The 24,864-nt window shown below is 44.2% G+C and overlaps 1 protein-coding gene across 4 annotated transcripts in view; it reads right to left on the bottom strand.

Moving 5' to 3' along the window:
- The window catches only part of bicc1b (BicC family RNA binding protein 1b), a 331,511-nt gene that overhangs the window by 17,741 nt on the left and 288,906 nt on the right, over positions 1–24,864 (bottom strand). For 3 of the 4 annotated variants that reach the window (XM_038822313.1, XM_038822312.1, XM_038822315.1), the window contains 6 exons: positions 23,321–23,459; positions 16,878–17,034; positions 14,771–14,936; positions 13,516–13,555; positions 11,804–11,958; positions 6,232–6,376 (listed from right to left, as the gene is read on the bottom strand). In XM_038822313.1, the coding sequence (XP_038678241.1) occupies positions 6,232–6,376; positions 11,804–11,958; positions 13,516–13,555; positions 14,771–14,936; positions 16,878–17,034; positions 23,321–23,459 (802 nt within the window). Of the gene's footprint in view, positions 1–6,218; positions 6,377–11,803; positions 11,959–13,515; positions 13,556–14,770; positions 14,937–16,877; positions 17,035–23,320; positions 23,460–24,864 lie in introns of all 4 variants that reach the window. The other variant, XM_038822314.1, reaches the window with a different exon arrangement.

Here is a 24,864-nt window from a genome sequence, read left to right as displayed (position 1 = left end):
TCACTAAGGAGGTAGTGATGGGCAAGGTAATGGGGCTAAAGGTAGACAAGTCTCCTGGCCCTGATGGAATGCATCCCAGAGTGCTAAAAGAGATGGCGAGGGAAATTGCAAATGCACTAGTGATAATTTATCAAAATTCACTAGACTCTGGGGTAGTTCCGGTGGATTGTAAAATGGCAAACGTGACACCACTGTTTAAAAAAGGAAGTAGGCAGAGTGGGTAATGAAAAATGAAATGAAATGAAAATTGCTTATTGTCACGAGTAGGCTTCAATGAAGTTACTGTTAAAAGCCCCTAGTCGCCACATTCCGGCGCCTGTCCGGGGAGGCTGGTACGGGATTATAGGCCAGTAATTACAGGCCAGTAAGCTTAACTTCAGTAGTAGGGAAGATGCTGGAATCTATCATTAAGGAAGAAATAGAGAGGCATCTATATAGAAATTGTCCCATTGGGCAGACGCAGCATGGGTTCATAAAGGGCAGGTCTTGCCTAACTAATTTAGTGGAAATGTTTGAGGACATTACCAGTGCGGTAGATAACGGGGAGCCAATGGATGTGGTATATCTGGATTTCCAGAAAGCCTTTGACAAGGTGCCACACAAAAGGTTGCTGCATAAGATAAAGATGCATGGCATTAAGGGTAAAGTAGTAGCATGGGTAGAGGATTGGTTAATTAATAGAAAGCAAAAAGAGTGGGGATTAATGGGTGTTTCTCTGGTTGGCAATCAGTAGCTAGTGGTGTCCCTCAGGGATCAGTGTTGGGCCCACAATTGTTCACAATTTACATAGATGATTTGGAGTTGGGGACCAAGGGCAATGTGTCCAAGTTTGCAGATGACACTAAGATGAGTGGTAAAGCGAAAAGTGCAGAGGATACTGGAAGTCTGCAGAGGGATTTGGATAGGTTAAGTGAATGGGCTAGGGTCTGGAAGATGGAATACAATGTTGACAAATGTGAGGTTATTCATTTTGGTAGGAATAACAGCAAACGGGATTATTATTTAAATGATAAAATATTAAAGCATGCCGCTGTGCAGAGAGACCTGGGTGTGCTAGTGCATGAGTCGCAAAAAGTTGGTTTACAGGTGATTAAGGCGGCAAATGGAATTTTGTCCTTTGTTGCTAAAGGGATAGAGTTTAAGACGAGGGAGGTTATGCTGCAATTGTATAAGGTGTTAGTGAGGCCACACCTGGCGTATTGTGTTCAGTGATGGTCTCCTTACTTGAGAAAGGACATACTGGCACTGGAGGGTGTGCAGAAGAGATTCACTAGGTTAATCCCAGAGTTGAAAGGGTCAGATTATGAGGAGAGGTTGAGTAGACTGGGGCTGTACTCTTTGGAATTTAGAAGGATGAGGGGGGGATCTTATAGAAACATATAAAATTATGAAGGGAATAGATAGGATAGATGTGGGCAGGTTGTTTCCAATGGCGGGTGAAAGCAGAACTAGGGGGCATAACCTCAAAATAAGGGGAAGTAGATTTAGGACTGAGTTTAGGAGGAACTTCTTCACCCAAAGGGTTGTGAATCTATGGAATTCCTTGCCCAGTGAAGCAGTTGAGGCTCCTTCATTAAATGTTTTTAAGATATAGATAGATAGTTTTTTGAAGAATAAAGGGATTAAGGGTTATGGTGTTCGGGCCGGAAAGTGGAGCTGAGTCCACAAAAGATCAGCCATCATCTCATTGAATGGTGGGGCAGGCTCAAGGGGCCAGATGGCCTACTCCTGCTCCTAGTTCTTATGTTCTTATGGTGGGATTTGAACCTATGTCCGCTGACATTACCACCATGTCACTTTGTCTCCAAATTAGTCCACAACAACCTCAAGTATAACACAAGGAAAACTACCATTGGTGGGGTGTTTAACGCTCCAAAGTCACCTGTTTCTCCTAACCAAGCTACACTCACCAGTTTACCATCAGCCCATTTTGTAGGCAAAGACTAATTTTATCCAGTGTCTCTTGGAAATTGTGCAAATTCCTTAGTTCGATGTGATCTGGGCTCAAATCAAAGTTACACTAATTCAACAACATGTTTGTGTCCTCAGGAGTGTGGGGCCGAGCAAAAAACAGAAAAGAGGTGAGGACAAGTCAGTTAGTCTCGCTCAGAGAGAGTTTAACAACTGTTTGCGATTGTCTCTTCCTAATACAGTAACAGCTACTCATGAGACTGTTTTAATGCACACAGGCTTTACTTCCTTGTTTGATACAATGGCTACTGACAGTATACATTATCAGCCTGGTGGTAATAGAAATATTTTGCTACTGGTGTTCTGTCACAACAGGATAGTGGTGGGGAAACTGTAGGCAGGGCAAGAAAAATATAACGTAAACAGTGGGATAAAAATAACAAGCACCTCCTGAGGAAATGAACAGAAAGGCATAACAGGTAGTTACGCCAAGTTAGGAGTAAAATTTTACTGCAGTAGAATAAGGAGTTAGGTTAGTGGACTTTTAAACATCAACTGGGATTCAAGGAAGGAAGGGGGGGGATGGGCAACCACTAGGACCACTTCTTTGTTGCAAGGGATACTGGGAAAGGGGGCCTCAGGCCAGGTTAAGGAATGTGGGGAAAGCCTATGGGAGCTTTGCATTTGCACCGTTGCCTTATTTGGTCGTTATGTATGTGAAACTTGATGCAACTTGAATGTATATGAAATTAGATGTTTTGTCCCTTTGTCTGCACTCTGGCTGTTGAAGATTCAGGAGACATGGTTGTGTCTTGCTCTCCCAATAGAGTGAGTCACCCAGCTAGCTGGTTAAAATAAACAATAATCGATACCTGCAAATCCGTCTCAACTTTTATTGAGACCAGACTGAAAGCAAAAGAATATGGATTGTCACTCTCACACTGCATCCACTCCCACATGCACGGGAGGAAAACCAATTTAGCAGTGACTTGCTTTTCAGGACAAATAATCACGTTCAGCATTCAGAGATCACACTAGGCATGACATAGATTCAGTCAAGGGAAAGGTAGTCAACTCGTTTTGTTCATTGTGCTACAGCAACAGCATTCAAACATGATTTAATGGAAGTAACTGATAGCTTATCCAGTTGGAATTGATGAAAGGACGGATTCACAGCGAGGGACATCTGCTAAAAACATACTTAGCAATTGCTTTACTGCTGTAAACATGAGTATTAGGACGATATCCTACACTCCAGTACAGCAAGACATGATCTGGAACTCACTGCCTCAAAGGATGGTTGAGGCAGGAACTCTCGCCACACTTTTTTTTCTTTCATGGGATGTGGGTGTCACTAGCAAGGCCAGCATTTGTTGCCTATCCCTAATTGCCCTGAACTGAAACACAGTTAAGAGTCATAGAAACATAGAATATAAGAGCAGGAAGAGTCCATTCGGCCCTGAGAGCGTGTTCCGCCATTCAATATGATCATAGCTGATCATCCAACTCAATAGCCTAATCCACTTTTCCCCCATATCCTTTTATCCCCTTCGCCCAAAGTGCTATATCTAACTGCTTCTTGAAGACATAGTCTTTTGGCCTCAACTACTTCTTGTAGTTGAGGTAACGAATTTCACAGGCTCACCATTCTTTGGATGAAGAAATGTTTCCTCATCTCTGTCCTAAATGGTCTGCCCTGTATCCTCTGACTGTGACCCCTGGTTCTGGACATACGCAACATCAGGGCCTTCCTACATTGACTCTGTCTAATCCTGTTAGAATTTTATAGGTTTTGTATGAGATCCCCCCATATTCGGTAGCACAGTGGTTAGCGCTGTTGCTTCACAGCAGCAGGGTCCCGGGTTCGATTCCCATTTGGGTCACCATCTGTGCAGAGTCTGCATGTTCTACCCATGAGTGGGTTTCCTCTGGGTCCTCCGGTTTCCTCCCAGAAGTCCCGAAAGACACGCTTGTTAGGTGAATTGGACATTCTGAATTCTCCGTGTGTGTGCCCGAACAGGCGCTGGGGTTGGCGACTAAGGGATTTTCACAGTAACTTAATTGCAGTGTTAATGCAAGCCTACTTGTGACAATAATAAAGATTATCATTACTCCTCTGAACTCCAGCAAATATAAGCCTAACCAACTCAATCAATCACCATTTGTCAGTCCCACCATCCCAGGAATCAGTCTGGTTAAAATTTTGCTGCATTGCTGCTAGCGCAAGAACTTCATATCTCAAATAAGGAGACCAAAACTGCACACAATATTCAAGGTATGGAGTCAACAATTCCCTGTATAACTGCAGCAAGACATCCCTGCTCCTGTAATCTAATCCTCTCACAATGAAGGTCAGCAGACCATTTGCCTTCTTTACTGCCTGCTGTACCTGCATGCTTACCTTCAGTGGCTGTTGTATGAGGACACCCATGTCTGACTGCACATTCGTCTCTCCTAATTTATGGCCATTTAGATAATAGTCTGCCGTCTTGTTTTTGCTACCAAAGTGGATAATCTCGCAATAATATCTCAAAGTGGATATCCAAGTTATACTGCATCTGCCATTCATTTGCCCACTCGCTTAACTTGCCCAAATCAAACCAAAGGATCTCTGCATCCTCCTCACAGCTCACCCTCCCACCAAACGTACTGTCATCTGTCAATTTGAAGATATTACATTTTGTTCCCTCATCTAACTTATTCATATATATTGTATAGCTGGAGCCCTAGCACCGATCCCTGCGGTACCCCATTAGTCACTGCCCGCCAATTTGAAAAAGGCACGTTAATTCCTAGTCTTTGTTTCCTGTCTGCAAACCAGTTTTTTTATCCTACCCCTAATCCCAAGTACTTTAAACACATTTCTGTGGGTCTGGAGTCGCATGTAGGCCAGACCTTGTAAGGGTGGCAGATTTCCTTTTCTAAAGGACCTTAGCGAATCAGATGGGATTTTTTATTTAAAACAACAATGGTTTTGGGGTTGGCACTAAACTTTTAATTCCAGATTTTTATTGAAATTCAAATTTTACCGCTGCCATGGTGGGATTTGAACCTAGATCCCTACAGCATTACCCTGGGTCTCTGGATCACTAGCCCAGTGGCAAGACCAATACACCATCACCTCCCCTTACGCCACTGCCTCCCCTCAATAGTGTATGGATGTTCACTTGAAGAGCTGCGGCCTGCAAAGTTATGCACCAAGTACAGGAAAGATGGGATTAGATTAGCACCTTTTCATCAACTGGCAGGGACATGATGGGCTGGCCAGCCTCCTCATATGGCATACATTTTCTATAACAGGAAGGCCATTTGGTGGGGTGCCAGAGGAAAACTGTATCCAGAGTCGAGATGCAAATACATCTGACCCCAAGGCATAAAAATGTTTTTTCCTCAGAACCGTCTGTCTTCACAGCCCAGAAAGTAACGTCCACCCCAAATGAAAGTTTTATATACACACCACATAGAGCAAATGAGGGAAGTACCCCATCAATAGTGGTTACAATAAACTTTTATGACATTAACGGATACAAATAAAGATGTCCTGATAAAATACCCCATTTGCTTCCTTTTAACTTTTCAAAACTTGCCCCCCCCCCCCCCCCCACCGGGGTCAATTCAGCCAAGATCAGGAAATGAGAATTCCACAGCATTCTAAAGATATAAACATTTCAATATGTTTTATACTGGGAGAGGAGCTGGAATTTTATTTTTTAAGTTCGCTTGAGGCCCCACATTCAAACAGACCACATGCCAGAACAATTTTTTCTCTAAGAACTGTTTGACTGTTTAGGTTACAGGGCTATTATAATATATCTTTCACACAAAGGATAGTGGAAATCCATTACTCTATCCCCCAGAAAGACGTGGCTGTTGGATCAATTAACATTTTCAAGGATATCTGTTCAGTAAAGTGCTCAAGGGATGGTGAGAAAGAGCAAAAACCTTCAGTTGTGGTACAAGTCAGCCACAATCTAAAAGAATGATGGAACAGGTTGGAGGGGCTGAATGGCCCACTCCTGTGTCGATAATAGGCTGCTTATGGGCTCACAGGTGAAGCAGCGATTTCTTCTTGCAGAGAGCAGCAAGTTAGGTGCAAGAGGAACAAAGTTAAACTGTAAGGCAAGGAGACTGATATATTATAATGCATTGACTCCACCTTTATTGTCTAGTCCACGCTCTTCCACAAAACTTTTTATCAAAAGTCATCCAATCCCTTGACTATTAATATAACAAGTAGCAAATACATTCATTTTTGTCTCTTCAATATTACAGCACATTCGAAAGTGGAAGTCCCTCTGCCACAATACCTGAAATGCTTACATGGGTTATTTGTTTGCTTAGGGCCGTTGATGGAAGTTGGGAATTCACTGTGGGAACCATTCCGATCTCTCCAGTTATCAGAATCATTGCTGCCCCCGATACACTCCCGACTGTTTGACCGTGATAGCGACACTGGCGATGATGACTGCAAGGCAAGATCATGATTAGATGGCACTCAATGTTTCTCTTAACATTGTGTGAAGACTTTGGTGAACTCCTTTTAAGTGCGGCAGAACGCTACCCAAACAAAGCTAAGCTTTGTCAATTGATAACCTGAATGAAACACTCCCTGTCCTTCAGACAGTGTCCAATCATCCATTGCACTGCATTTTTCCCTTCCTAAAGAATGAGCTATAGATCTTCCAAGCTGTGCCTCAGTTGAGAGTTACAACAATCTGGCTGGCCTGGATTCCCTTCCTGAAACAGCAGCAGCAGATTGTCAAGCAGCCATTTTCCATTCAACCTCAAAGACCAAAAAACATTCACCAAGGGAAGCCAGCCTTGGTAGAAGGAGATGCTGATGGGTTTAAGGTGAAGACAGTGGGAAGTAGACACTTGTGAGGAGCACAAACGCTGGCACAGAACAGCTGGGCCAAACAGATTTTGCAGCACAGAAGCAGGCTATGCAATTCTCCCCATTTAGCTGCTTGCAGCCTACATTCAGCAATCCAGACTCCGGGTACAGAAGCCTCTTGTGGTCAGCCTATAATCATCATACAGCCCAGTTGAGATTGGCAGCAGTTTGCTGCAGTCCCAGACTGGCTGTGGAGGCTTCCAACTGTGTGAGGTTTGCTTATTTCCTGGAACTGATATTGCAATCCCGGATCTGACCCCAACTGTATGTCTGTGAGGTAAGGACACCTCACTCCAGGAGTGATTTCACGCAAAATAGGGGCATGATATATTAAACAAGCTTTATTATTAACACAGCATTATAATAGCTTAAATATCACACAAGAAAGTAGCTTGCAATTATCCCTTAAACAATGCAGTGAATGCAGTAACCCTTAACTGCTATCTTTATTTCCACTCAAACAAAAATACCACCTTAGATCCCAATTCACTTTTAAATACAGTTAGTACTCAGGAATACTTGCTGTACAGAAATGTCTTTTGAGACCGTTTGAAAAGATCGATCCGAACCTTGGGAAAACAATATAGTATTGCTGGCTGTATTTCTTTAGGAACTTCTGAGCTTGCCTTCCAGCCACAGGCTAGAACGCTCTGAAAACCCTTAAAACCGGACATCTTCAACTTCTGGCTTCTCCCATTAACTATATCATCCCTTTGAACTGAACACAATGTCTCCAATTAACTACTCTTAATATCAACAAAAATCTATCAGATCAAATTTTTATGATGCTTTAATTGCACCTGTGGCTCCCAAAACGCTTAGCTGTCTTTTAAAGCAGGATTGTTTAAAAACACTACTGAAGTAGTCATACACACACTATCCCAGGCTTTTAATCCTTTTTGCACCAAATACATTTAATACAATATATCTGAAATTCTTACGTTCATCACACTGACCCAACAATACAGCCAATCGCAGCCGTGTCTGGCTCACTGGTGGCCAGGTTGGAAGGTCAAAGAACCATCTGAGATTACCTAAGAAATGAATTTCAAACATTGCTATAAGGCTGCTGTGAGGAGGGAGCATTGTCGGGTAGAAGACAAGGAGAGAACAAAGTAGGGGGAGAGGAAAGAGATGGAGAACAGCAGCGAAAGGGACAAAAGAGAGGCGAGGGTGATCATTTCCGAGGTAAAGAGGCTGAAGGAGGGTGGGAATAAGCGAGAGAATGGGATGCATAAGAGAGAGAGAGAAAAAGAGAGAGAAAGCGCGTTAAAAGAGGGATGATCGTGGAAGAAAGATATTTCAGGTGCAAGGGGAGCCAGAGATAGATAGAGAAAGAATTAATGAAGTGGAAAGGACAATTAGTTGGGTAGGAGAAATCAGATGGCACGAGGAACCTGAATGAAATCACTGACTAAATGGAGCCACAAAAAAGGAAGAAACAACAAAACAAATGGAAAAGGACATAGTTTCATGGAAATGTTTGATTTTTGTTTATGGATGTGTTTACTGCATCAGTATTTGTTGCCCATCTCTGACTGCCCTCCAATTCAGAGGACTTTTGAGAATCAACCACACTACTGTGGATCTGGAGTCACATGTAGGACAGACCAGGCATGGGCCTGCAGATTTCCTTCCCTAAAGGGTACTAGTGAACCAGATGGGTTTTTATGACCATCAACAATGGTTTCATGGTTATCTTTAGACTTTTAATTCCAGATTTGTATTGAATTCAAATGTCACCATCTGCCATGGTGGGATTTAAACCTGGATCCCCAGATCTTGCCCTGGGGCCTCTGGATTACTAGTCCGGTAACAATACCACTGTGCCATCGCCTTCCCTATCTATTAAGCACAAGAGAAGGAACCTAGGATAAAAGAAAATTACTGCAGATGCTGGAATCTGAAAAAGAAGAAATGCTGGAAAATCTCAGCAAGTCTGGCAGCATCTGTAGGGAGAGAAAAGAGCTCATGTTTCGAGTCCGACAAAGCTTTGACAAAGAGTAATTGGACTTGAAACATTAGCTCTTGTCTCTCCCTGCCAGATGCTGCCAGACTTGCTGAGATTTTCTAGCATTTCTTCTTTTGTTAGAGAAGGAACCTAGTACCCAGGGTTACAATGGCAGTGTCATAGGTTATAAGGCAGGGTGAGGGGTTAAACATGGCAGAGAGAGGCTATCCCTCACCAAATACCATTTTAAAGGCACATAGAGCACACCAGGGAGTGGGATAGCTTGATCTTGGTTTCGGACAACACTCGGCACAACATCGAGGGCCGAAGGGCCTGTTCTGTGGTGTACTGTTCTATGTTCTATGTAGAAGCATAATAATCCACAAATTGTTTAACTTCCTCGCATGGAACTTAACTTCTCAAACGGCTTGTGACAGGAATACTACTATCACGACACCCTGGGCTAGTGTGCAGTCAATTCCAGCCCCACATACACCAGAATCCCAACCCAAGTGAATTAACGAATAATTCATACAAGGTTTGCAGGATCTTTAGCCCCTTGACTGCTCAATAACTTGCAAGCACCAGGTTTGTAGATTGAACACAGTAACTGTTTTATGTATAACAGGAACAAAGTTGAAATATGCAATAATTATAATGGACTAATTGCCAGATAATCTGCCACCTCCTTTTACCATCCGACCCTCTACCCAAACACACACAAGACGGACAAACATAGAGAGAGGGGAAGGGATAAAAATAAGAGGGATTAAGATGAAGAGAGTATCCTTGTTTCTGATGTTGAGGTTGTTGCAGCAAGTTGCCTTTCCAGAACGTGGCATGATTGAAACCACCTGGTTGGATTATTAATGAGGATCTTCTTGCGGTAACATTCAGTCAGAGCTTCCAGACTGTAGGATTCCCTCTGGGGAGTCACTTTAACTGTTATTAACCTGGGCCTTCACTCAGAGGCTCTGATTCAGGCCTGTTTAATTCTTGCTTGTTTCCAATTCCCCAAGAATGACCAAGAGACTTACTGCGATAAGAACAGAGCTCCCCACACAAGATTTATAAAATGGTTTTGAAATAACTGACTGCCTGCAGTTAGTGTCTGGGCTGAATCTCCCTGCAGTTCAATCTGGCTGTGGAGAGAAAAAGGTCTTTACTTTGGATCTTCAGAATAAATTCATTAGATGAGAGAGAGAGAGAGAGACAGAGAGAGAGAGAGCCGGGATTATCCCCTACCCGGCGGGGGGTCCCGGCGGGATGGAGTGGAGTGAACCACTCCGGCGTCAGGCCGCCCCAAAGGTGCGGATTTCTCCGCACCTTTAGGGGCCAAGCACTAACCTTGAGGGGCTAGGCCCGCGCCGGAGTGGTTGGCGCCCCGTCGGCCGGCGGGAAAGGCCTTTGGCGCCACGCCAGCCGGGGCCGAAGGACTTCGCCGGCCGGCGGAAGTCCGCACATGCGCCGGAGCGTCAGCGGCTGCTGACGTCATCCCCGTGCATGCGCAGGGGAGGGGTCACTTTCGCGTCCGCCATCGTGAAGAGTTAGGCGATCACGGAAGGAAATGAGTGCCCCCACGGCACAGGCTTGCCCGCCGATTGGTGGGCCCCGATCGCAGGCCAGGCCACCGTGGTGGCACCCCCCCGGGACCAGATCGCCTCCAGGACCCCAGAGCCCGCCCGTGCCACCTGGTCCCGCCGGTAAGGTAGGTGGCTCGATTCCCGCCGGCGGGACCGGCATGACAGCAGCGGGACTTCGGCCTATCGCGAGCCGGAGAATCGCTGGGTGGGGGGGCCGCCGACCAGCGCGATTCCCGTCCCCGACGAATCTTTGGTGCCGGAGACTTCGGGAGATGGCGGGGGCGGGATTCACGCCGGCCCCCGGCGATTCTCCGACTCGGCGGGGGGGTTGTAGAATCCCGTCCCAGGGTTGTGACCCTACAGCTTCTGACCAAAACAAAAGTAAAACCTGGTTTCCCTAATGAACATTCCAGAGACAGCAGAACCAATCACTGCCTTGTCCTTGAGAAGAACCCGACTCTTGGGAATAGCTCATTGGCCACCAGCCAAACCAGTCTGCCCGGGTCTTCACTGATGTCAGACCAAACAGCCCATCCTGCTGGCGTTTCCTGTTTTTAAATTAAAGGCAAGCTGCTTGGTCTTAAAGGCATTAACCACCCATGGGCAGAAAATGGCAATAGCAAACAAGTTAACAGAAATTAAAAGGAGGAAAGGGGAATAGACAGGGATTAAACAGGAGGATCCTTACACTACTATTATTTAAGGATGGTGATGAGATTTAGAAGAAAGTTATCTTTTGTGACTTTGCACTAAGCCAATGAATAGTTTTATACATTTTAGTGAAATAAAAACTATTCTTTTAGTGTTTTGCTCAGGCACTGCCTTATCAATACAGTCAAGGGTTCAGTTTAGAAGTGAACCAAGTATGACTGAATCATCTTTTCAGTGCACCTTCTCTGTGTACAGAGTTTCAGAGCTGAATATGCTTGACTTGCTGAAAGACAATCTCAGTTCGAGACCAGAAACTTTAAAAGGAATCTGCTAACAGCTATACACAGAGAGTAATTGGTAACATGTGGCTGGGTCTCTGCCTGAAATTGGGTATTCATCATTCTTTCCTGGATTTTGCCATTGTTTATACAGCAAGAAACTTTCTGCATGGGTTTCAAAGCTGCGGGATTCAGCACTTCTCCATTCGAGCATCCAGCCAGACCTTCCAGCCAAGTGAAATATGAAGCCTGATCTAGATAAATCACCATTTTCAAAATAAAGTCATCATTAGCTTTGGACGGAAGGCAAATATTTTAGTGCCTGACATCTTGGTTAAATCTGAGTGAAAAGGAATTACATATCATTGGTATTGAAAATATGATGTGACAAAAAAATCTTCAGCCACATTGCTGGCTGCACATTTACCTCCCAAGCTAAAACAACAGTCAGCGGCTGCGTAAATGGGCTCCACTTGGAGGGCTGGCTGTAAAAAAAAAGGACAAAAACTGCAGAGCATTGGGAATCTTTAATTACCTCGTATGTAGTTGACATAGTTGGTTTGTAGGACATATGATTGGTACGTCTTAGCTCCTTGATTGTTTCTGCAGGCATCGACTTGGAGAACCCAAGGCCACTCCATGTATTTGTTGGGGTCCTTACTTCAGTCACCACTGGCTTCTTCAGCATGGCTTCATCAAGAAGAGAGTTAAAACAGTGTCATTTGGAAGGAGATGCTTCAATTCATTATTACATGTTTTGTTTTGGCAGTGTAGCCTTTTTTATTTATTCAGGGGTTGAGGGCACTATTGTCTGGGTCCAGTATTTATTCCGCATCCTTAATTGACCTTGAGAAGGTGGTGGTGAGCTGCCTTATTGTGCTGCTGCAGTGGATTTGGTGTGGTTTCAGCTACCGTGCTGTTAGGGAAGGAGGTCCAAGGTTTAGACCCAACCATGCCGTACCAGTGCATCTCGTTACTTTGAGGACCAAGGGGTCTCTTGAAACACGCGTTCTAAAGGATAGGCACACTACTGCTGCGTCAAAATCCTGGAACCAGAAGCATTGGGCTGGTTTAGCACACTGGGCTAAATCGCTGGCTTTTAAAAGCAGACCAAGACAGGCCAGCAGTACGGTTCAATTCCCGTACCAGCCTCCCCGAACAGGCGCCAGAATGTGGCGACTAGGGGCTTTTCACAGTAAGTTCATTGAAGCCTACTCGTGACAATAAGCGATTTTCATTTCTTTTTTTTCATTGTGGAAGCATTTTTAACACAGAGCCTGCAGTGGTTCAACAACAAGCCTACCATCATCACTTCCTCAAGGGCAACCAGTGATGGGCAATAATTCTGGCCTCACCGATGACATCCACATCCCTGGAATAAATTCTTATAAAAATCAGTATGCTAAATATTCTTTTTATAAATATTGCTTTTAACAGCTTATATTAAAATGGAATTGCTCAAGACATTGAATAAAAGTCTTTGCCCAAATCATGAACTTGTGACTCATTAACCAAATGCAGATGAGGAGGATCATATTTCTGAACTGGTTAGTTTTGCTCGGTCTCTTCCATTTGCACTGGTGTCAACTTTCCAGTACCATTTAAAATCTCTGACTGCTGGGGAAACTGTGCCCAAAATATCACTGAATATCTTGGACAACTTTCAAATAAGTCTGCAGGTGTCTTGCGTTTTTTTTTTCCTTCCCTCACTTCTGTTTAACAGAATTGGACTGTACTTTCTCAAGCATTCTGCCATGATATGCCAAGGGTAGAACATAAAGCACTCTTTCTGCCTCTCTCCTGATTTATATCCCTTTCTATCGCAATAATACTAGAGCTTCTTGCCCTACCTTTTGAGTGAAGCACCACTTAAAGCATTTACGCAAGTACTACGTAGGAATTCATTTGCTTTCAATACCCTTGGCATATGACTCAGGAACTGGGGAACGTGCATGGCCATATACCAGGTGTTGATCATCACTATAGACCAGTGTAAAAATATAATGGCCTGAGCTGCCTATTAAAAGTCAGTACCCTCCGCCCAGTAGCAAGAGCTTTAAATGTGCTGCCAATCTTTTAAACACACATTTAACAAAGACAATTTCGTATGGATGGTCTGTGTGTTGGAGGCAGACTCAGTAGTCTTTACAGGAACTCCTAGCAACCACTGAGCACCAGTTTGGAAGAATTGCTTTCTCAACTGTTGACAAATAACAAGGGATCAGAGGTCACTGTCACACCACATACCTTTCGTTGCCAACAGCTTCTTCTGTTCATAGTCAAAGGTCTGAAAGTGATAAAGAGACACAATGGCTTAATAGAGCTCACTGAAATGTCACTCCAACATGACCATTTCTCCAGGGATAAACACTTTGACCATGCTTCATAGTTCTACCGAAGATGGGTAACTTGGGATGGTGATTTTAAAGATACCAAAATGCTCATTCAAAACCAACCAAATAAGGTTAAACAGCACAAACTAAAAATCTTGTGTAGCATTTCCACCCAATGCAAATGTGAGAACTTGTTTGAAATATCTCTGCTTTGCTCAAACAAAATGATCTTTTAGCTTTAAATGGGAGTCATTCTTGGGTATATACACATAGTTGGGTGTTTCTGCAGTTTTGCCAGATCGAAGGGGACCGCTCTGGAATATCAGCCTGGTTTTGTGCTCAAATCTCTTGACTAGAACTCAAAGTCACAATCTTCTGAGGGAGAGGCAAGCGTTGTCTGCCGAGCCACAGCTGATACCTTCTATTTTTTTTCTTTTTACTTAGTCCTTACCACTACACGTGGACCTCCCTTTGCAGGTGGCCTGGGCAGTGAACACCAACGTAACAGTATGTGATGAATGTCAAATTCAGTGTAGGAAGTAAAAGGGGACATAATGGTCCAGTGGCAATGTCACTGAATGAGTAATCCAGAGGCCCAGGTTAATTTCCTGGTGGCAGGGTTTCAAATTCCACCACGGCAGCCCTTAAAATCAATTCAGGAATCTGGAATATAAAGCTAGTCTCAGTCAAGACGACCATGAAACTATCGTCAATTGATGCAAAAAAAGCCCCATCTGGTTCACTAATCTCCTTCTAGGTAAATCCTCACCCGGTCTGGCCTATATGTGATTCCAGATCCACGGCATTGACTCTTAAATGGCCTTTGAAGTTGCTCAATCATGTTTGTGACCAAGACCAATTGTCAGACCCTAACTGCAGCTTGGGCTGAAGTTAACTAACTGAACAAAGAATAGGGAATGAACTCTGAACTTGCCTAGTGCCTAGGGCAGTGCGATTAGCCACCGAGCCACCGGAGGCATACCCCTTAGCTTGGTTACTAGCTTCAAATCACACTAACCTTGAACAATGGCAGATAATCAAGCTGAAACCTAAACACAGTTCTCGTAAATCTTTAGTAAACACGCTTTTTTCCACCGATGCATTGATTGAAATCGAGTGCATCGTTATATTTTTGATTTCTTAAGATGCACACCCATCAGTGGCACTACCTGGATATTTGCATATGCTGACTGAGGAGCAAGTCGCAGTCGCTCTGAGTTCTGTTGGGCAGCAGCAGCTCTTTCTGCTGCCCGCTCGCTCCCAGGGGCCCGCTTATCGGTAGTGCTGCCCTCGTTGGCACTGGAGTCAGAATCCGACAGCAGTCTGTCCGAGGTACTACAAGGCAAAAATCATCCAACAGAATTAGTTTCTTGCAAGGAGTTAATTTTCTATGTTTACATTCACGTTAGCAAACATAGAAGCTACAGCAGAGAAACAGGTCATTCAGCTCAACTGGTCTATGTTGGAGTTTATGTTCCGCGTGAACCTCCTCCCACCCTTCTTCATCTTGCACTCTCACAATATATCCTCCTATTCCTTTCTCCCTCATGGGTTTATCTAGCTTCCCCTTAAAAGCATCTATACTATTCACCTCAACCACTCCTTGTGATACCAAGCTCCATATTATAACCACCCTGGGTGAAAAGTCTTTGTCCTGTATTCGATATTGATTTTGTTAGCTTTGATTGCCACCCAAACCCCCTACCATCCATCCCACTTAGGAGCAGTTAACAATAAAATTAAAAATCACAGAATTGTTATGGTGCTGAAGGAGGCTATTTGACCCATTGTTTCTCCACTGGCTCTCCAATTGAGCATTGTGGCTGAGTGCCATTCTCCTGCCTTTATCCCGTACCTTCTTGCACATTCTTTCTAGTAAAATAATCATCTATTGTCCTCTTGAACGTCGAAGGTTTTTCCTTAGTTAATTATCACTTCTTTAAAAAACATTTTTATTCAAGGCTTTGTCAAATATACAAACAGAATCATAAAAACAACCAAACATTTCAATAAACATACCCTACTCCCCCCCTCCCCCTGCTGTTAATTATCACTGTTAATGTATTTCCAATTCTGAAACTGGCTAAGAAATTGCCTGGGAAAGAGGTGTAATGGCCCTTGAGGGAAGTGGTCCTGAGTCTGTGCCGAGGAGTTTACCCCGTGCTGCACACTGTCTAACTATAGCACAGCGCAACGTATAGGGAGGACACCTTGTGACCTGAAAGTGGATAGACGGCACTTCAGTGAGACAAGACCGGGTACAAATGGTTAAGCAGCTGTACAGTCGGCACATATAGGGTAACTGTTTCAGTCAAATCTCACTTTAACAAACTGATTTCAAGACAAGGATAGCGTGTCACATTGACCGTTTTAGTGGGCTTAAGAAACAAAACATTTTGTGGAACCTAGTCAGTTATCTAAACCTCGGCAGGTATTTTCCTTAAAGTTAACCCGCTTGGCCTCTTGGGTAGCTGATCCCAAACCCTCCCCACAGTTAGGGATCGTCTGGGAGGGTTGTCAATCTCCTCTTCTTGGGTGTGGATCTTGAGACATCACATCCTGCTCTTCCAACAATAAGTGGGGTGACTGAGGTAACGGGGGTGGGGGGGGGGGTGATTTGAACCCCCACAGTAATCTACTAGGATTGGTTTGGCACCTTCCCAATCCCAAATACCAGCATTGCAAAACGGTTATATCTAACTTTCAAATGCATTCCACTGCCCATCCTCCGGCTGCTGATTTAACTTAACTTCAAAGTGACATATTCGCAGAAAACGCACCCGGTTCCTTCCCATGGGAAAATAATCAAAAACCCTGGAATGCGAGAGGGCCCCATGTGAAATTATAACCAAGATCAGTCACGGAGTGAGGGGAATTTAGCTTTTAGCACTTTTCCATATAACATAATAGAATTTATGTAAACACTTTCCCAGATGAATCACTTTTAAATAAAACATAAGGCAGTTGGGAATTTCTCCAAATGTACTTTAAAAAAAAAAATCTTCCATAATTTTAAATACCTGCATTAAATTTCCCCTCAACTCTCTCAGCTCTGAGGAGAACTTTCCTATTCTCTCCATATCACGACCCTCCCTGGGAGAATTCTAATAAATATACCCTGCACCCTGTCTGTGGAATATATTGTAAATAATATATTTTCATGAACAGTAGAGAGCCTTGCACCCCAGCATAATGGCCAGTGAAAGACAGTGCTCAACAGACATCAAGTTGCAGAGTGCGGGTGCAGTCTGCACCACAGTCTCCGAAAGTACTTACTGCCGATGGGTATTCTTTGTGCCCTGTAGCAACTCCAAGGTCTGTCGTTTTGCCACCGGGGTGGAGGAACTATTGAGCATCTGCTTTAATTCGCTGCTGTTGGCTGAGTGTGAAGGGCTTCTGGGCATGCCCACTTCCACAAAAGCATCATTGGAACCTGAAAAACCAGCGGCAGAACCTTGAAGCCCAACCTCGAAACGGCGACACTCGTACCGCAGCAAACACAACGCAACAAAGAGAACGTAAACCATTTCAGCAAATGCTTCAGCTCTTGTGGATGTACGATGTGGAAATTTCAGAGTTACTGACATTAGTTTAATCAAGCAATAAAATCATTTTTCTTGAGTGCCGTTATTCCCATCAAGTCAATGAATCTTGAATGCAGGTGTGGCATCTGGGTAAAAAGAGTTGGGCAGGGGTGACGAAAGGATTCCAGATTGACTGACTTGGCAGAACACAGTTACCTCATTGTCCTATAATACTGGATTTACATTCAGATCACACACAAAACTGCAATACAATTGCAATTGGGAATTCAAAAATTCCATTTATAAATTATGTTCAGCCAGTTTTGGCCAAATCCTGACATATTGGCCACCCCAGGCTGTCTCAAGGGCATATTTGCACTGCTGCTTCATATTGCCAGAGACCAGGGTTCGATTCTGACCTTGGGTGACTGTCTGTGTGGAGTTTGTACATTCTCCCCATGTCTGCATTGGTTTCCTCCGGGTGCTCCGGTTTCCAACCACAGTCCAAAAGAGTGCAGGTTGGGTAAATTGGCCATGTTAAATTGCCCCTTAGAGACCAGAGATGTGCAAGTTAGTTTATGGAATTGTATGGGGAGAGTCCCTCTTTCGGAGGAACGGTGCAGATCCAATGGGCCGAATGGCCACTTCTGCACAGTAGGGACTCTACGATTGCCACCCTAAGTGAACCTTCAGTCAACCCTCACACACACACACACACACAAAATGAACTATTGAAAATAAATGCAATAATGCGGTGACAGAAGTCACTATTTGCTATCCAAGGCTTGCCCTCAGGTCTCAGCCCAGTTTCAGCCTCTAAAGTCCCAACCCACTATGCTGCTTCGGTAGCACTATGCTCCATCAGCTGTTGTAGCACATGTAGGGTTAACCTGGGACTGAGTACAGTACTGCCCACACAATGATGTAAGAGAACACATGACCCACAGTCTAATGTTGGACAGAGCTGTGTGTGTGCATAAACAAGCGTGGAGATGACTTTGAGTTTGAACATCTACACCGTGAAGTCTTTCCAGCTTTATGTAAGTTAACTGTATGTAATGATTAACTAGGATAACTAAGACCTACTGAATAATAACCAACACACTACAGCAAATGGACAAACCCAAAACCTTACACGAAGTGCAGAGAAAATCTAAAATTCTGCAAGGCCAAAGAACAATTTAAAGAAGCATTCTGACGTAAGGAAAAGCTGGAGAAGCAGAGGAAAATCGCAAAGGAAAAGCTCCAAAAACAAAAGGCTCAGAAGCTGAAGGTAGAAATATCAAATTCCTCATTGCAGCAGAAGATTCCATAGGATCGCTTTTGGAAGTGCAGAGTCAGCAGACCGAGAAGGGGTGACCTATAACTTTTAACTTCCAGAACACAGCAAGTCTTGAGAAGCTTTTAAATTAATCAATGGTCAGGGAGTGCCATTTAAAAACTTGGTCAGAAATACAAGTACCTCCAAAGATGTGAAAAAAATTAATTCATTTGGAAGAATTGCGACTAAATAATCAGCATTAAAGATCAGCAAAGGCCAGGATTCAATGCTTTTGTAAACCTAAAACATTGCACTGAAACAGACAAGTCTGCAGAAAGTTAATCTCATGATTTTACTTCAAACTTAGATAATTCATCGATTCCTTCACAACAATGTGGTCCGCCTATTGGGCCTCGGTAAGGAACGTCGCGCTGAGGCTGTACTTCTTTTCATTTCAGTGCAGGAAGAGATCGGGGCACCCCACCTCATGAAGACAGGTCACCCCTGGGCTCTGCCAGGAGTGCCAGGGTACCACCCTGCCCAGAGCCCAACCACCCGGGGCATACAATGGCCTGGGAGATCCCCCTGATGTTGTTACGCCTGGGTCACTGTCTGTGTGGAGTCTGCACGTTCTCCTAGTGTCTGCGTGGGCTTCTTCCGGGTGCTCCAGTTTCCTCCCACAAGTCCCGAAAGATGTGCTGTTCGGTAATTTGGACATTCTGAATTCTCGCTCTGTGTACCCAAACAGGCGCCAGAATGTGGCGACTAGGGATTTTTCACAGTATCTTCATTGCAGTGTTAAGTAAGCCTACTTGTGACGATAAAGATTATTGTATTATTATAAGAGGACATACAGTTGCGCATCTTGTGTGAGGTCAAAGATCCTGGATTTTACATCCTGGAATGCAGACATTTTGGTTAACGGCCATCTCACAAACTTTAAATTCGATGCGGGAACCAGTGTTATGTTTGTACTGGATAAGGAACCATGGCTGAGAGACCTCTGGCTCTGAACAACAGACACATCACTCTATGGGACCTGAGGAATCAGACTTCCGACCATAGGAATGGTTCTGGAACCATTAAGGTATGGCAGCAAATAAATCTCTGAGCTGATTTTCATCGTTCACAACCAGACCTTTTCTCTCTTGAACAGAAATGCCCTGAATCGCCTCAAAACGGTAGAAGACGTCAAGACATCTACCGTCATAAATTATAAAGAACTGCAAGTTCCCAAGAGCTCCAACAAGAAAGAATATCCCATTTGGGGCTTCAGCTCTGAACTGTCTTCTCTCTTCGCAGAGCAGGTCTGTCCATTTTCAGCTCAGGTGTCGGAAAACTCTCAATAGTCAGACCAAGCAACAACTCACATCATTGCCATGCTGCCTCCATTGGAGGATTGATAAGAAAGCAACAGCCAGAGACTCGATCTCCAACTCCGACGACTGTTCAGGAGGTCAACGCTGCAACTCCGGCTTGCATGACAGTGCCGCAGACGGTGCTGGAACCAGGTTTCAGCTGTTCATTACCGACAGCACACCACACTCGAGGAGAACACTCAGGTTCAGTCGACCAGGCTAGATGGAATTGAGGTTCAAAAGGAGGAGGTGTTAGCAATTTTGGAAAATGTCAAAATAGATGGGTCCCCTGGGCCAGATGGGATTTATCCTAGGATTCTCTGGGAAGCCAGGGAGGAGATTGCAGAGCCTTTGTCCTTGATCTTTATGTCGTCTTTGTCGACAGGAATAGTGCCGGAAGACTGGAGGATAGCAAATGTTGTCCCCTTGTTCAAGAAGGGGAGTAGAGACAACCCTGGTAATTATAGACCTGTGAGCCTTACTTCGGTTGTGGGTAAAATGTTGGAAAAGGTTATAAGAGATAGGGTTTATAATCATCTTGAAAAGAACAAGTTGATTAGCGATAGTCAACACGGTTTTGTGAAGGGTAGGTCATGCCTCACAAACCTTATTGAGTTTTTTGAGAAGGTGACCAAACAGGTGGATCAGGGTAAAGCGGTTGATGTGGTGTACATGGATTTCAGTAAGGCGTTTGATAAGGTTCCCCACGGTAGGCTATTGCAGAAAATAAGGAAGTATGGGATTGAAGGTGATTTAGCGGTTTGGATCAGTAATTGGCTAGCTGAAAGAAGACAGAGGGTGGTGGTTGATGGCAAATGTTCATCCTGGAGTTCAGTTACTAGTGGTGTACCGCAAGGATCTGTTTTGGGGCCACTGCTGTTTGTCATTTTTATAAATGACCTGGAAGAGGGTGTAGAAGGATGGGTTAGTAAATTTGCAGATGACACGAAGGTCGGTGGAGTTGTGGATAGTGCTGAAGGATGTTATAGGATACAGCGGGACATAGATAAGCTGCAGAGCTGGGCTGAGAGGTGGCAGATGGAGTTTAATGCGGAAAAGTGTGAGGTGGTTCACTTTGGAAGGAGTAACAGGAATGCAGAGTACTGGGCTAATGGCAAGATTCTTGGTAGTGTAGATGAACAGAGAGATCTCGGCATCCAGGTACATAAATCCCTGAAAGTTGCCACCCAGGTTAATAGGGCTGTTAAGAAGGCATATGGTGTGCTAGCCTTTATCAGCAGGGGGATTGAGTTTCGGAGCCACAAGGTCATGCTGCAGTTGTACATAACTCTGGTGCGGCCGCACCTGGAGTACTGCGTGCAGTTCTGGTCACCACATTATAGGAAGGATGTGGAAGCTCTGGAAAGGGTTCAGAGGAGATTTACTAGGATGTTGCCTGGTATGGAGGGAAGGTCTTACGAGGAAAGGCTCAGGGACTTGAGGTTGTTTTCGTTAGAGAGGAGAAGGCTGAGAGGTGACTTAATAGAGACATATAAGATAGTCAGAGGGTTAGATAGGGTGGACAGTGAGAGTCTTTTTCCTCGGATGGTGATGACCAACACAAGGGGACATAGCTTTAAATTGAGGGGTGATAGATATAGGACAGATGTCAGAGGCAGTTTCTTTACTCGGAGAGTAGTAGGGGTGTGGAACGCCCTGCCTGCAACAGTAGTAGACTCGCCAACTTTAAGGGCATTTAAGTGGTCACTGGATAGACATATGGATGAAAATGGAATAGTGTAGGTCAGATAGGCTTCAGATGGTTTCACAGGTTGGCGCAACATCGAGGGCCGAAGGGCCCGTACTGCGCTGTAGTGTTCTATGTTCTACACAACCAAATGTGAGCTTACTACAAAAGACATATCCTCGTATCAGGAATGGCTCATCTTCCATCACAGAGGACATCAGGATGACCCACAGGATAAAAGGAAAAGAAAAAAACTATGGGGATGAGCACACCGGTTTGTCCAGCTCACAAGAACAGGAAAGGGAAACATCCATCTATCTCCATGACTGTTGAATTGATAAAGTGCAGTTCAATACCAAGGGATGGATGCAAAGTTACCTAGATTCCAGAATAACCTCCAAATTAACAGAGTTTACCTGCGACAACAGAGCCTAACACACCTCAAAGCAAATGCCAATGAGATATGGAAGGGTTACAATAACTCCCAATTACCTGAATCTATGAACTCTGAGACTTGAAGGGGGGAGATGGGGTGATAATAACAATGTTAACTCATGGGGTAATCTGGAATGTTTTGACATAGATTGGATGAAGACTTGTGGGAGTAGTGAAGTCTATTATCTGGCATATTAAGAGTTAATTTGGGAAGGAGTACAGTATCCTCACAGTGCCAAGGACCCAGGTTTGATTCCCGGCTTGGGTCACTGTGTGCGGATTCTGCACGTTCTCCCCCGTGTCAATGTGGGTTTCCTCCGGTGTTCTGGTTTCCTCCCACAAGTCTCGAAAGACGTGCTTATTAGGTGAATTGGCTATTCTGAATTCTCCCTCTATACCCGAACAGACACTGGAATGTGGCGACTAGGGGCTTTTCACAGTAACTTCATTGCAGTGTTAATGTAAGCCTACTTGTGACACTAATAAAGATTATTATTATTGAGAGAGCCCATCACCTACACCTCAAGTGTAGGACTGAGCCGTGTGCGCAAGCAAGCATGGAGACAGCTCCTGGCTTGAACATTCTATTATACAAGTACATATTTCTTGTAGCTAACAACTACATAGTGTCATTTTAGGCCTGATAAAATTGGACACTTTAAATTGAGAATTGGACATTTTAAATCAAACTGCAGTCAACCTCAGATAGCCTGATGGGAATTCAAACTTGGCCAAACCTCGAATATACAACCCACAGACAAACTGCCAGAACACCTGCCTTATCGATCAAGCATCGGGTGATCATCGATTCTCTTGATCTGCACCCATTTATTTTGGGTTGCCCAGATCGGGCCAAACTTTCTGGCACCCAGAATGCCTGCTGTTACCTTATATGGCCTGCGATGGTTTCGCTCTGTCGTAAGGCTGCTGCAACATTGCCAATGCAGACTGAATGCCTTCAAGCCCAACCTGAAATTCCTGGAGAATATTTTATCCCTCTCAACTTTCCTTCGAATAAGACAGATTCCTCACGCCAACCATAAACCTGCAGTGCAAGTTGATTCACACCTTTGCTTCTAGCTGATTCACGAGAAAGGATGTCGACAGAATTTTACATGAAACAAAAATATTTTATGCCCGTGTTGCAGTTTGACAGCAAAGTCAAACCTCCTGCACCCCAATTAGAGCTCAGGGGTGACATTTCATGTCAACCAACTTACATCCTGTGGAACAAGGCTGCCAGCACAGTTTAGTCTTGATTATGAGCAAGTCATGATAGTTTGCACAGTGCCCACAAGGAACTAGATATGGTAATTTTACTTAGTGCACAAATTGTACTGATTGAAAGAAACTCCAATCCCAGTGGCCCTGGGCGGGGTTGGAACCGGGTTCCAGGAGAGGTTAACCTCATTCAAGCAAAGGTAATAACAGCAGTTTTTCCATTAGAAATTTACCTTCTCCTTGATTGGACTTGCTGGTCAACTGCTCTTGGGGGCCGAGTGCATTCTCCTGAGGAACCTCAGAGTGGTTACTGCTCAACACTTTATCTGCTAGACAGGGAGTTGAAATTCTCGAATAAATAGTACTTGGAGGCTGTGAAAAGAACACAGATTAATTCCTCTTTCAGTTATGCGTGTCATACAGGAAAACAATACAGAAGGCTTTGTGGTTTATGCATGTGCTCCATATTACTGGCCATTCAGTCCTTTGCAAAAATGATAACACATCTAAAATATTTCATTGCTCTAAAGCACGTCAGGACATCCAGAGAGGATAAGAAGTGCTATATCAATGCAAGTTTCTATCCTTATCTTTCTAAATGGAAAATCTATTTTGACTGTAGTGGAAGGAAGCACACCTTCGCACCATAGAACATAGACCGATACAGCGCAGTACAGGCCCTTCGGCCCTCGATGTTGCACCGACATGGAAAAAAAAACTAAAGGCCACCAGTGCCACTGATAACCTTCTGGTGAAGTTTCAACAGCCGAACACACTCGTGCCTTGTCTTCCAGTTTGAAGCCAACTCAATTAATCGGAGTAAAGGACAAGTGGGTGGAGGAGGGGGGTTCAGGTGTCAGGAAGCCAACACAAAAGGTTCTGGCTTAATTCTACAGGACATGCTGCTGATATTCCTAATTGATTGATATCTGTACACTGGAAGTCTTACGATAACCAATTGGTTCCACATTGGTCTGGGTAATTTTACATTGCATTTTATTACACTGAGAATACTTTAACATCCTATTCACTCTATAAATAGCACCTCAGCATCCAAAGTAAAAATAGAAAATCCTCCTAAACACTGCAGCTTAAATTCATAAAATATAGGAGCAGAATTAGGGATTAGGCCCATTGGGTCTGCTCCGCCATTCGATCATGGCTTATCTCATCCAGGCCTTAACTCCACCGTCCTGCCCATTCTCCATAACCCTTCAATAAATAATGTTCAATTCCAACAAATGTTCTTACTAATGTGGTTTCCCAATGGGTCCGTGACCACATGACATTAAGCTACAAAAAACAACAGAAGTTCAAGATTCAATCCCTGAACGATGCTGAATTCACTTCTAAACAGTCATGGGGACATTCCTATTCCCATCCTTTCCCCAGGCCACAAAAGGAAGGAGGGAATCAGCAAATGTTCATGTTAAGACCATAAGACATAGGAGCAGAATTAGGCCATTCGGCCCATCGAGTCTGCTCCACCATTCAATCACGGCTGATACGTTTCTCATCCCGATTCTCCTGCCTTCCCTCCGTATAACCCTTGATCCCCTTGTTCTTGCCAGCAGGTTGTGGGTCAAGGGTCGAACATCAGTCTTGGTTGAGGCACCAGTACAGCACTAATAGCGTGTTGTTCTGTCAGAGGTGCTGGGTCATTAAACCAAGGCTGGCCTGCCTATTCAGGTGGATGTTGAAATCAACAGAAATCTTTGTAGTTCTCCCAGTGTCCTGGGCAACATTCCACACTTAACGAAGAGCACCTAAACTAAAT

Source organism: Scyliorhinus canicula, chromosome 16, assembly GCF_902713615.1.
Source record: "Scyliorhinus canicula chromosome 16, sScyCan1.1, whole genome shotgun sequence".
In the NCBI taxonomy this organism is placed as follows: domain Eukaryota; kingdom Metazoa; phylum Chordata; class Chondrichthyes; order Carcharhiniformes; family Scyliorhinidae; genus Scyliorhinus; species Scyliorhinus canicula.
This window is presented reverse-complemented; position numbering and strand designations above follow the sequence as displayed.